Source organism: Monopterus albus, unplaced genomic scaffold (assembly GCF_001952655.1).
Source record: "Monopterus albus unplaced genomic scaffold, M_albus_1.0 scaffold240.1, whole genome shotgun sequence".
NCBI lineage: Eukaryota > Metazoa > Chordata > Actinopteri > Synbranchiformes > Synbranchidae > Monopterus > Monopterus albus.
The window spans coordinates 561,455-573,749 of record NW_018128120.1 but is presented as its reverse complement, the minus strand read 5'-3'; the positions used below and the strand labels follow the sequence as shown (position 1 = coordinate 573,749).

Here is a 12,295-nt window from a genome sequence, read left to right as displayed (position 1 = left end):
AAGAAACCTGTGCTTTTCTGTCCTGGAAACACACTTGATGTCACAGGTTTTGGTGGTTAGCAGACAGAAGCTGACGAAACCTATTCTAATGTGGAATAATGTTGTGAAAAGGTGATTTCATTGTTCAGTTAGTTCTGAGTTATGGCTGAAGTAGCACACTCACACCCTTGTTAGCCGACAGCAGGTCTGTCATCTAGCACACCATCAAGCGACGCAGTGAAGCGGAAGCTACAGCAGCATGTTCCAAAATCCCATTGACAGTTAGAGAGTGGTCTTTTGGCTTTCGCTTTGCAGGGGTCAGTGGTGTTGACACTCACTGGGCAAACCAAGTCACTGTCACCACCTGAGCTAAGATCCCATCCCACGCCCTGCTGATGTTATCACAGGAAATCAAATGATGTGACAACAAATAAATGTTTTAATACTTATGGTTCCTTTATGACAAAACCAGTGCATTTAAAGAAACACAGTCACATTGTCTGATATTAACAGGTGAGTGGGTCATGAGTTAACAAACATTTAGTTGACATTGCTGCCCTCAGTTGTTCATCTGTAGTAACAGCAACGATTCCTCTTTTAACAAACAGGCCCAATATACAGGTTGACACCAACTTAATTAACTCAGATAAGATGGTATCATAAAGCATGTTTATCCCAATTAGACAAGCCAGACATTACAGTTTAATGATCTGAATCCTGTGATGACTCCTGCTGCCGCTTCAGCTCAGCTAGCTGTCTCTCCATGTGGTAGATATCTTCAGACATTTGTCTGAAATGAAGCAGACACAGTTTAGTAGAATTTAATATGTGGAACATTATTGCACTAGGATCAGTTTGCCTTCCAATAGCTTCCTGACAAAGTATAAGAAATGAAAAGTAACTGTAAGAAAAGTGGGAATTTGTTTATATTGGTACAGGAAGTGACTTTCCTCAGAGCTGTGATGTTTTACTTCTATTATTTTACTTCTGTGATGTTATCCTTAAATTTAGAATAAACAGCTACACAAAATGTTAATTAAAATTCCCATCCCTAAATAAGTGTATATGTGCACTTCACTGTTGTAAATATAGATGGTATATTATCACTGGTGTTTTATTTGTATCCATTTTTACCTGTAGGCAGCCTGGGCCCTGCTCAGTTGGCAGTGGAGACGCTTGACAATGGCTTCGTAGCGTTTGTTCTGGATCTGAGGGAGCAAGCAAAATTCAGTTTGGGAAGTTTTCACTGGAGATGAAACAAGAAGTCAAATTATGATCATGGGCTTGAGTCACAATAGTTTTATTCAAGATGATGTATCAGTAGAGTTATAGGATTTCACTATATACAGTTAAATTAGAGCTGTGTTGCTCTGAAAATTAATCTGCAACTGTTCTGTTAAGGTAATTTTCAATGCAACACCTAAAATGTTACAGATTTTGAAGCCCAGCTTTGTAGATTAATTTATGTTGATCTATTCATTGGTTGCTACCCTAGTATACATTTTGCCACACCTCTATATCTTTCTTTATTTGAGTATGAGTCTCAAACTCTTTTTGTAAATGCTCCCTCTTCTCAGCTATGGTCTTCCTCATCACAGCAATCTTCCCCTTCAGAGCATCAATCTCTCTCTGCAGAAAAGCAAATGCAAAATAATAAAATACATATGGATACTGCAGAACTCTATGGAAACAAACAAATGGACCGAAAGAGCAAAGAAAAAGAAAGCAAGCCAGATTTGTCATTCAGGGACACATGCTATTGACCAAAAAACAAATGACATGTTATCAGAAGTTTAAAATTCAACATTTTTCAGGATCCCCTTGTTTATTATCTCCACCTTTGCCAACTGCACTGTTTTTCCATTTGGATTCTCCAAATCCTCCTTCAGGTCATCTTTCTTCTGTGTGAGCATCCTGACCAGGGCTCTTCTCTCCTCAAGCTCTTTATGGGCCTCCGTCTGGCTCGCCACACGCTGAACATCTGCTCTGTGACTCTCCATCTTGTTTCGGTAAATGGTGAACACTTCCACTGCCATGCGAGCCTTCTCTTCCTCCTCGCTTATATGAATCTGAAGTTCCGTGTTGTCCTTGCTGATGGATGCACAACAAACTTGCAGGACTTCAGTCTGCCTCTCCAGGTGCTCTATCCCCCCCTCCAGCACTAGGATTTCCCTCACTTTAGATCTCAGCTCCTGCTCTGCCCTCTCACCTTTCTTCTCAGCATCTGAAAGAGTTGCCTGGAAAATGAGGCATAATGCATTCAAACCATTGTCTACTCCCCAGAAAAATATATTTTTGATATGCTAAGGCTGCAAAGGTGTTGATTTTTAAAATTATTTAGGATTTCCAATGTTTGTGGGCTGGTACATACATGTTTTCTCACAAATTACATTGCCCACCTGATGACCAAGATACCAGTTTCTATAATATAAAATATACAGCCTTGTTTTAAGTACAAAATGTGGTTTATAAGCAGCATTATATTGAGCCTAAAGGGAATAAAGAGTGAAGATGAACCTGCAGGCAGCTGAGTGTCTTCTGTTTCTCCCCCAGGGCCTCAATCTGGACATAGCCGTGTTGACTGACATCCTCCACTGCTTTGCTTAATGAAAACCCAAGATTCTCCTGTGTTCCTTAGTAAAAGCGTATTAAAATTTCTGTTAAAGCCGCAGACTGTTAATGTAACTAGCAATCACATTTATCCTTAAATGCTTAAGTGTAATTGCCAGCCAGTGATCTAAGTCTTGCAAATAGTATTTCCAACAGTGATCTTTTCATTTTAGACATCCCTGTAAATTTAATGTCAAAACAAGTCTAAAATGAGTTAATATTAGCCAAATATTTAGCTTATATGCTAGCGTTATTTGTTCAGTTAGCTAGATCACCTTTTGAAGGCTACTTAAACACTGAAGCTAATTTTATTTATTAGTTTTGCCAGTACACATGTTTAAATAATTAATATCATATTACCATCTTCACTGACACTCAAGTTGGACATTTTGAAATCTGTTATCTGTCAAAAATTAAACATATGTATTACGCACAAAGCAAGTGTCAGTTAACTACACTTCCCAGGATTCACTTCTCAAGTCTCCTCGACCTCGTTATCCAAATTACATCCGGTCTATTTTTCTGTTAGCTTCAGTAGCATTGGGTTTCGACAGTTGTTATAAAGAGATGAACAACACATATAAAAATAGTTGTACTGCACTGGTTGTTCTCTAAAAGTAGTCAGATGCTCGTCAATCCGTGGTTTCGACTGTGCTGTTTGTGTAGCCGTGTAGTTTACAGCAGCACAGGAAGAAGAGGATGGAGGACATTGACAGGACACAGCAGTCTGAGACATGTTAACATCACAGAGGTGCAACACTATGACACGGTAGCACCAGGACGCCTATACCACAGTAATTCTGGGGACTTGTACGATAATGAGTCTGTTCAGAGGTATCTTCAGCAGCTCATGGAGGAATACAGAGACCTTAGCAAGACGTTAGAGCATGCACACCTTAGCGAGTCAGAAAGAAAAGTGCTTACAAAGAAACACAATGAGCTGCTGCCTCTGGCAAATGTGTTTGGGAGTATTGAAGAAGCCCAGAAAGACCTTGATGAAGTCCTTTCACTTCTGCGTGGTGAGGAGGTTTGCATTTATGCCAGTAACAAGTGTAAAAATACAAGTAATGCTTTGGTAATGACAGAGAAAATTCAAGTCCACAGAGGCTTTGAGGTTGTTTCTCAGGTAGCTTGGGAGTTTATCAAATGTCTTAAAATTATGAAACCATATTAGAATATCCTTAATAAAGGTGTTGTATGTTTTACTTTTTTTCATCATACACTTAAACAATACAGTTGTAGTATAAAATTAATACAACCTGTATAAATAATTGGCATCTATGTTTGTAGCCAAATAAGTACCTGATGCCTTTTGTCAGAACATTCATCATCTATTTACAGCTGTAATGGGCAGTAGTCCATTATGATAGATGTTACCTACCTGACAAGTTTAGCGACGTTTTTGTTAAATTGCAAATAGCATCGAGGCAAATACCACATTCTGCTTTCCCTATGACTGTAGGTTCCTCTGGTGCCAGAGATGAAGATGAACTGACCCAGCTGTTGAAAGAGGAGGAAGCTGAACTCTCCCAGAACATTCTAACTTTAAGAAAAGATGTAAGATGGAGATGAATAGCTTGCATGACTCAGCTCCTGTTTGTCTGCAGCACCTGGAAGTTGCATAATATCCTCCTGGATCATATTCTTCTCACATGTTTATCAGCTGTAATATTGTCATCCTGGTTGTCCATACTTTGTTTTGCACACACAACATCTATTGCATGTGTGCATGTATAATCAGAAGTGTGTTGTAGAATATTCACTAAATGAGTGCATCTTTTTTCTCTCCAGCTGATCAAAGCTCTTGTGCCCACTGACCCTCTTGACTCCAGCGATGTTCTTTTGGAGGTTGTATCGGGACGAACAACAGGAGGTATGAAAGAATGCAAACAGTTTTTTCTACTACTTGCTTACTTGAATACAGCTGGGCTTTCAGTTTGCAAATAATTTAATAATAATTAATGATTTAATGTTGCATTCTTACACTCATAAATATAACTTAGCACATATCTAAAATGTTTTCTAATACTTTCTACTTTCTGTTTATGGGGTGTCAGGTGACATCTGTCAGCAGTTCACCAGAGAGATGCTTGACATGTACCAGGGTTTTGCTTGTTATAAGAACTGGGACTTTGAGATTTACAACTACACACCTGCTGAGTACGGTGAGTCATGTTTCTACCTGTATTTCTATATCATTCACCCTCTGAGTTTTTGCAAAAATTAGTTTTTTAGTGAAGTGCCTCAGTTTTCAGCATTTGGCCCTTAGTGGTATCTGGGAGTGTCAGGACTGTGTTGGTTCTTGCTTGTTCTTTATTTCTATATCAATTTATCTTCACAGAATTGCAGAGTAGGTTTAACATATAACCTTTATTATCTCAATGGTTCCTAAAGTGGTGGGTGCAAAGCATTGCAGAGAGGTATGCATGTGGCCAGGGGAAAAACTGCGACTGAAGTTGATGTTTTCTCAAAGCAGGTATTTTGATATGTCAGTTGTAGCTGCAGTAATAATACTTGTGTCTTTCAGGTGGTCTGCACCATGCAGCAGTAAGAGTTGCTGGGGAAAATGTGTACAGACATCTGAAGCATGAAGGAGGAACACACCGGGTGCAAAGGATCCCTGAGGTGGGCCTCTCCTCTAGGATGCAGCGCATCCACACAGGAACCATGACTGTCATTATCCTGCCTCAGCCAGTGGAGGTACACACAGCTCTTCACTCTTCTTCACTTGCTTTTCATCAGTCTGTTTGCTAGCATGAAAAACATTCTATTTCTGTCCTTTTGTGTTCATAGTTTGACATCAGCATTGATCCAAAGGATCTTCGCATTGACACATTCAGATCTCGGGGCGCTGGGGGCCAAAGTGTCAACACAACAGACAGCGCAGTGCGCATTGTTCATCTTCCCACTGGTAAAATGTGCCAAAAGAGTCCTCAAGCTACTCCAGGCTCCAGACAGTTCTGCTTTCGTGTCATTTAACATCAGGCCTTGTTGCCATGGTTATTTTACCCTCCCTACAGGAATAACAGCTGAGTGTCAGCAGACTCGCTCTCAGCTGCAAAACAGAGACACCGCCATGCATGTGTTGAAGGCCAGGCTCTACCAGAGCATTATGGGTAAAGAGACTGAGCACAGGCATACAGCACGAAAGCAGCAGGTAAGTAAATGCTTTTCCCAAAACTTTACATTTTTATCCAGAAAATGAATGTAATTCACACATTTTTGACCTTTTTAAACTAGGTCATATTTCTCATGTCCTTAACTACAGGTGGGCACACGATCACAGTCAGACAGGATTCGAACCTACAACTTCAGCCAGGATCGTGTCACAGACCACAGGACTGGATATGTTACTAGAGATATTAAGGTTAGATATTAAGAGAGTGACAGTGTGTCTCAAAGCTCTGTATTTGTTATTTTGCAATTTTTAAGCAGCAGCAATAGTTGCATCTTTATTGTATTACCTTTTTTATGCCAACTCTTTTTCTTTACTCAGTTTTGCATGTGTTCTGGACCATGTTTAGGAGTTCATGAGAGGAGGGGAGGCTCTCGATGATCTGATCTCTGACGTACTTGAACACGCAAGGAGGGAGGCTCTTCTGGAGCTGGTGGAGAGCAGCAGCAGTACAAAATGATCAGAGACCAGACACTGTGGAGACTGACACCCACTGCCCCTTACTGTCAAGTGGACTGTGTGTCATCTGCTGGATGTATTTCTCTGACGCATCTTAAAGTGCTGTGGCTACATGCCTGAGCTGAGCCATATATTGTATTCATTTTGCAGTTTACATGTATGCTTCTGTAATAGTCACATTACAAAGGATGCAATGTGAGACAAACTGCAGCCATCAGTCATAACTAAGAGGTTTTTATTTTTGTAATAAAATATTAAAATGGATTTTGTATTATTGTAATTCCCCAAACAATGCTTTATTTTTTAGGACAGGCCTTTAAAATGTTTAGAGTAGTTAAAATAACATTATAGTAATTAAATACAAGTAATGTAAAGTTGACTTTTTACATTGAGCATAAGCAAACATCAGCACTGTTCATGGTTCGTTGCCAAACAGGGTGTGGTAAACCATCTATCAGCTTTATACACACGCTGTCCCCAAAGCACGTCACACCCTGCATGCGTGTGCCAGCTGGATTTTTTCATGATCATTCTTTGTTCAGTAGTAGCAGAAAAACATTGCCTCCATTCAGTTGCATTTTGAAAAAGATCTTTACTGAGAAAGTTTTCAGTCTCTGGACAGTTATTTATTGAGACCACATGTTCCCATCTTATACTATGACAGCCTTTCACTTTAACTGACAAAACTCCACTATGTTAACACAACTTACCTTACTAGCTTTTCATAACTTACACAGGTTAAAAAAAAATATGGATATGGAACATACAAAAAGCCAATTGCGCTGTATAGGTGCATCTGCATTCACCAGACAACAGAAAGAAATTTCACATTCTCAAAACTATCATACCTGGATTCTATAATAATTGTAATACCAACCTGAAGACAATGAGTGTTGTACACCTTCATTATGACAGAAGTAATAAACACTGATTGTGCATACACATCTTGAAGTTTCTTAAGCCAGTATGTCCTAATGTTAATACAAAACAAAAGATTCTGAATACACCTAAAAGATAAAAATGATGCATCCAAATGTCAAAGAAATCCTAGAAAGAGTTTTATTTGGTAAAAGCCTCATTCTGCTGCACTCTGCCTGAGTTTTTGTATCTTTGGGTCAATCATCTTCGTCTCTCTGTCGGAGGTTCCTGGATTTGCCGTTCTGTGTTTTGTTTTTTCTAAATGAAGCAGGTCCGCCTTCCTCTCTGAGGCTGGTGATGATGCGTTCCTTGAACTTGGGTTTGGGCTCTGGTGGCAGGTCAGCCGAAGCACTGGCTGTGCTTCCTTCCACCTGGGGCAACTGTAAGTCCACCTTGGCACTGGAGAGGAAAGGAAAAAGAACAGTTAGAGCCCTGTCAGCAGCTACTGGCGCACATTTTTAGTCTGTTTCACGGTCTGTAGGCTGCACATCAATCAGTGAACAAATACACACTCTGTTAGGATCCTAAACAACCATTCAGCACTTAAACAGTTTCAAATTGTAAACGTATAGATGGGGCACTTACTATGGATCCTCCTCTTCCTGGATCTGTTCCCAGGCTCCATATGGATTGGCAACTTTTGGCCTTTTGGCTCGTCTCTCCCCTTGTGTCACCTCTTCCTTTTTCTTCTCAGGGTCAGCTGTGTATGGGACCTTCTCCTCTTTTTTCATCTCTTTAGCATCCTCTTGAGGAGTATCTTCACTAGCTTTATCTTCTCCTTCCTTTTCTGAGGGCTCAGCCTCTGCTTTCCTTTTCTGAAAACAAAACGAGGAAGAAAACTGAGGTCTGGATTTTTTGCCATAGAATCTTGAAAAGCAAAAGTTACAATTTTTCTATACAAACATTCATTCAGTGACAAGACTCCTCTCACCCTGAAGCTGATCTTTGGGACTCTGGGCTGTTGGTTGGCTTGTTCATGGACTTCAGCCTCCTGAGATACCGGGGTCCCGTTGGAGCTCTCCTCTCCTCCTGAGAGTGGCTCCGGCTGAGGGGTTGAAGGCTCCTCCTGACCCTGTCCCTCTCTGCTGGACTCAGACCCAGATCCAGATGCCAATGGAAAGTTTTCTGGCTTCTCCCAGCTCGACTCTGTAAGATAAGAAAGGCATAGCATGAAGCTATCTACATATAAAATAAGCAATGGAATCCATTAGCAAAGCACTCAGAAAATCAGTGGATTAAACAGTAATTAAAATGTAAATGCAAAAAACATATTCCACCTCCGGTCTCTGTATTGTAATAATACGTATATCCATCAGGACTGATGGCTTCCATCCAAGGACAGCCTGAAGAGTTCTGAAGAGAAACAAAGCATGACAGTATACATTCATGTTATCAGCAATCAACAGAACATAATATAATGCGATTTCAAATAAAATGTACTAAAAATGCACAGAAACAAGATTAACCTCAGTTTGTCCAGGCTGTGCAGATGCAGAACTTTCTCCCTGGAAACCCTCAGGTTTATCCCATTGAGATTCTGTAGTTTAAATGCATAGACAATAATACAATGACTACTGCATGTTGTAAAACAACATGGGAATATGTTGGTTTAAAGAACAGTTTCACTTGTCATGCCAAAGAGGCGCTGTGTTTTCAGGTTTCCTCACCGTCGGTTATTGTGTTGTAATAGTATGTGCGTCCATCATCTGTCTGTCCTTCAATCCAAATCGGCATTTCTGTTTGCGTTGTGGTCTTCTTCCTTGCTTTCACTTCTTTCTTTTGCTGTTTTTTCAGCTGGGGTTTTGTCTGAGGCTGTGGCTTTGTTGTTGTTGTTGTTGTTGTTTGGGCTGGTGAACTTGAGCCTAACACAAACAGACTTCATTTAAATATATTCAGCCAGTAAAAGCTCCTCCTGTTACACATAATTTAAATAAAAATGGCAAACGCTTACCTGATGATTCTCTTTCTATTCTCTTTAGATCTTCCTGATATGCCTTCAGCGCAGCCTCCTCCATCGCTGCAAACTGTTTAGACATACGTTCCTCCTGCTTCGCCTTTTCCATGCTCTTCTTTTTAATCTGCAGAAAGAAAGATAGGACAGGATGAAATGAGTGACAGCTGTCAGTAGCCAATCAGAAGAGAGCTTCCAAGGCACCGTGTTTATGCCTAAACCTTATCTCTCTTGCCAGTCCTGAGAGTGGTGCCAAGACAGGCAGGTGTTTATTGGGTGTTAGTATTAATGCTGGTGTGTCACGGAGAACCACTATGTGTGTTCAGTGTATGCATAGTCAGTCACTGCTTTGTAACATTTCCGTTCTTATACACGGAGCGATTTAGTGTCTGCATAAGCAGAGAAGGAAAAACATGTTCAAACCTCTGAAATTTTGGCAGCCACATTTTCTTTGTGATTCTTCCCTCTTTCATGGAATTCAATGCTCTGCAGAGCAAAACAAGCATAAGGAGGTTAGGTTAGGTTAGCATAATACTGCCCTAGCCAAAATGAACCGTATGAACATGCCAACTTACCGGTTTATTGTCCGCAATCCAGCACTTGCAGTGCTGACAGAATTTCCTTGGTTGCGACTTCCAGTAGTCAGCCCTGGAAATGCATAAAACTGCTGTTAACGTTGGATACCAACACACGAATAGCTTAGATTGCCTTTGGTCTGTATGGCTAACTTGGCTAACTATCTGAAATACTGCCCAGGGGAGAATAATTCACCGGCCGTGCTACATATGGCTTTGATAAACCCTCCCCGATGTATCTCATTACTTACATTTTTATGTCTTATGATTTAAAATTTGACACAAAATTCAAAAAGAGCCAAACTGAAAGACAACTGCTTCCCACATTTCAAGAATGACAACACTGTCCCTCACCGATGACGTAATCGCCAGGCGCTGCATAAACGAGCTGAAACGAAACAAGCGCTCACCTCTGATCCTAACAATTACTTCCAAACACTGTCACAATTAAACCACCCCAACAAAAAACGAACCAAAACCATTGACCTGCTCAAACGTTTTAATTTTATACCAGAATAGCTTTACCTCTTTGTATTTTCTTTTCTTTGTTCTCACTTGTTTGGTTCTGTTATTCTTTTTCACCTTATTATATGCCTACTTTTGTCCTGTTGTGCTCTAAATGCACTGTTATACATCTGTTGTAACAATTTGTGCTGAAAAATCTTGTATTGACTTGCATTGTTGTTTAATGGAAAAAAAGAAACAAGCGCTCCCCTGATACAAGAACACTAAATGTGTAAAAATAAATAAATTAAAACTCTCATCATCAGGGATTACCTGCCCACGAGGCCCAAAGGAGATCTGAACTGTATAAATATGGAAACGTGCTTTACATGAACTAAAATCCACCAATCATATGCTCGTTTTTCAGTCCAATTGGCTCCTTATCCCATTTGTTTATAGACCAATTATATGAAATGACACTAAAACGAGTGTCGTTGATTTCGCCATTTCCCTTTAGCATGATAATATTTAACGTCAGTACCCTACACTTATATAAAGCCTGTAATCGAATATTTAAGATTGTGTTCCCATGTGATAGCGGTTAGGAATCCTGGTTTCGCCTACCGGTATGGGAAGTTATAATTTATCCTCTAATTGTAGTAATTAAAATGTGATATCAACAAACGAAAAAACAAGCAAATCACGCTAGCAATCCTATGATTGAGGTTCATAGGACTTCCAAATCCTTATTTTATGTGGGGTAAAGCAAAGTTTATCATTCCAAAGCTCACGTAAAAGCAATATTTTGTGAACTCTTTCATTTTACTACGTTGGTTGCGTTTTCAAAACAAATTGCATTTGGCAAAAGTGCAAAAAGGGAACGCAAAATAGATCTGGAAAAGATTTACTCCATAAGGCTGACACGCTGTATTTTTTGGTATCTTACTGGAAATGCGTACAAAAGTATAGGGCGGGCTAAGATGTAAAATGACTTTCTTATTGTTGCAAGGACTCAACTGGGTGCGTCATCACTGAGGGCCTAGACGCATGACGTTTTAAGGCCGCGACCGACTACCCGAGTGCTTTGAATGAGCTCAACGTCAAGTCACTTTTTAGTAACGTTAGTGATAACCTGTTTCCCGTCTAGTTTGGTGCCGAAGCTTTGGGCACGCCCATGAATGGCACCATGGCCGCGTCCTCACATCGAATAATGCTGGGGCCGCTGGTTGCAGCCATTGATCAGGGCACGAGCTCCACCCGGTTTTTGGTAAGACAAACCGGAGGGCGAGAGGGTGGGCTCCAAGCAGTGCTAGCTGTGTTTGATGGCTGGCTTATAAGTGTGTTAAAGATGGCTGTACCCTTGAGTGGAACTCCTTACTTTTCTAATCCAGCCGGTAGTCTCGTGATAACAGTGAACCAGTGTTTTGTGTCGTTTGACGCTACTAAGTTAGCTAGTGTGGGCTGAAAATGCTTTAACGTTAACGCGGTGGATAAACTAACTTGAATGGATTTACCTTCTAAACGTATACTGAACAGTACAATGTCAAATCTGTGCATACTTAGTCTTAGTTTCCAATAGCACTTGACGGCAGCAGTAGATTATTTCTTTGACGTAGACAGGAATTTAGTGTTTCCTTCCAGCCACTGCTTAACCTGAGCAAGTACAATGCAAGCCACATATCTGCTCTGTGCTTGAGTGAGGCTTGGATTCGAGGTTGCTGTGTTTAAAGGGCAGGTTAGGTCTGGAAAATGTCTTTTACTCCACAGGAAAAATAGATTAGTAGAACACTTGATTGACCAATCAACAGATGATGAACCTTTAACAGTTTCTGCAATAATAATAACCTCAGTGTAATTGATTTTCCTGCTCTGTCTGATAGCTGAGAGCCAAGAGTTGAACGGAGTCACCAGAAACTTGAAACAAGACACATGGCTGCAGGTCACAGAAGTGAACCTTTGCCCTGTAATGTCTAAACCTTTGATAGAAATATAGAGTGAAATGTATTTCTGTATATTTACAAAATCTTTACAGTAAATGTTGATTTGGTTTTGTAATCCTCATGCTTTAGCACAAACTGTGACTTCTCACTTTAAGTTTGCCACATGACGTGCAGAAATATTTTTGACTGTGATAATTGTACAGTGACTCGTGATGCTGGTTATGCATCGATAATAGCAGTGATG

General features: G+C 40.3%; 4 protein-coding genes across 7 annotated transcripts in view; 2 read left to right on the top strand and 2 right to left on the bottom strand.

Moving 5' to 3' along the window:
* ccdc122 (coiled-coil domain containing 122) lies at window positions 1-3,072 on the bottom strand. Its single transcript, XM_020620538.1, has 6 exons — window positions 2,950-3,072; window positions 2,497-2,612; window positions 1,818-2,216; window positions 1,492-1,608; window positions 1,114-1,187; window positions 1-769 (listed from the first exon to the last, which is right to left on the bottom strand). The coding sequence occupies exons 1-6, from the start codon at window positions 2,975-2,977 to the stop codon at window positions 682-684; spliced, it is 822 nt and encodes a 273-aa protein (XP_020476194.1). The 5' UTR covers window positions 2,978-3,072; the 3' UTR covers window positions 1-681.
* Window positions 3,073-3,116: 44 nt separating this feature from the next.
* mtrf1 (mitochondrial translational release factor 1) lies at window positions 3,117-6,487 on the top strand. 2 transcript variants are annotated; one of them, XM_020620536.1, is made up of 9 exons: window positions 3,117-3,608; window positions 4,052-4,146; window positions 4,381-4,462; window positions 4,647-4,754; window positions 5,117-5,289; window positions 5,383-5,500; window positions 5,610-5,746; window positions 5,858-5,956; window positions 6,086-6,487. In XM_020620536.1, exons 1-9 carry the CDS (start codon window positions 3,215-3,217, stop codon window positions 6,143-6,145), a joined length of 1,266 nt encoding a protein of 421 aa, XP_020476192.1. In that variant the 5' UTR covers window positions 3,117-3,214; the 3' UTR covers window positions 6,146-6,487. The 2 variants fall into 2 exon arrangements, with proteins under 2 accessions (XP_020476192.1, XP_020476191.1); XM_020620535.1 differs by having other exon boundaries at window positions 3,120-3,608; window positions 6,114-6,487.
* Window positions 6,488-6,565: 78 nt separating this feature from the next.
* On the bottom strand, window positions 6,566-10,052 carry wbp4 (WW domain binding protein 4). Its single transcript, XM_020620537.1, has 10 exons — window positions 9,919-10,052; window positions 9,668-9,740; window positions 9,516-9,578; window positions 9,093-9,219; window positions 8,809-9,003; window positions 8,608-8,678; window positions 8,419-8,494; window positions 8,073-8,287; window positions 7,727-7,956; window positions 6,566-7,540 (listed from the first exon to the last, which is right to left on the bottom strand). Coding segments are annotated over exons 1-10 (1,254 nt in total). The 5' UTR covers window positions 9,921-10,052; the 3' UTR covers window positions 6,566-7,338.
* A 1,075-nt stretch (window positions 10,053-11,127) lies between these two features.
* Window positions 11,128-12,295, top strand: part of LOC109971960 (glycerol kinase) — an 11,105-nt gene continuing 9,937 nt past the window's right edge. For all 3 annotated transcript variants that reach the window (XM_020620533.1, XM_020620534.1, XM_020620531.1), the window contains exon 1: window positions 11,128-11,378. In XM_020620533.1, coding sequence (XP_020476189.1) covers window positions 11,286-11,378 — 93 coding nt within the window. In that variant the 5' untranslated portion in view covers window positions 11,128-11,285. The remainder of the gene's footprint in view (window positions 11,379-12,295) is intronic.

What these genes read in the sequence shown, in the direction of transcription:
- wbp4 (XM_020620537.1), bottom strand. An exon ending in TTACAATACAGAGACCGGAG is followed by an intron (nt 8,288 to 8,418) that starts GTGGAATATGTT and finishes CTTATCTTACAG; the next exon opens with AGTCGAGCTGGGAGAAGCCA. An exon ending in TCCCAAAGATCAGCTTCAGG is followed by an intron (nt 7,957 to 8,072) that starts GTGAGAGGAGTC and finishes TTTTGTTTTCAG; the next exon opens with AAAAGGAAAGCAGAGGCTGA.
- mtrf1 (XM_020620535.1), top strand. Translation starts at nt 3,215, where the DNA reads ATGCTCGTCAATCCGTGGTTTCGACTGTGCTGTTTGTGTAGCCGTGTA. An exon ending in AGTCCTTTCACTTCTGCGTG is followed by an intron (nt 3,609 to 4,051) that starts GTGAGGAGGTTT and finishes CTATGACTGTAG; the next exon opens with GTTCCTCTGGTGCCAGAGAT. An exon ending in ATCGGGACGAACAACAGGAG is followed by an intron (nt 4,463 to 4,646) that starts GTATGAAAGAAT and finishes ATGGGGTGTCAG; the next exon opens with GTGACATCTGTCAGCAGTTC.
- ccdc122 (XM_020620538.1), bottom strand. Translation starts at nt 2,977, where the DNA reads ATGTCCAACTTGAGTGTCAGTGAAGATG. An exon ending in AAATAAAGAAAGATATAGAG is followed by an intron (nt 1,188 to 1,491) that starts GTGTGGCAAAAT and finishes TTGCTCCCTCAG; the next exon opens with ATCCAGAACAAACGCTACGA. An exon ending in AGGGCCCAGGCTGCCTACAG is followed by an intron (nt 770 to 1,113) that starts GTAAAAATGGAT and finishes GCTTCATTTCAG; the next exon opens with ACAAATGTCTGAAGATATCT.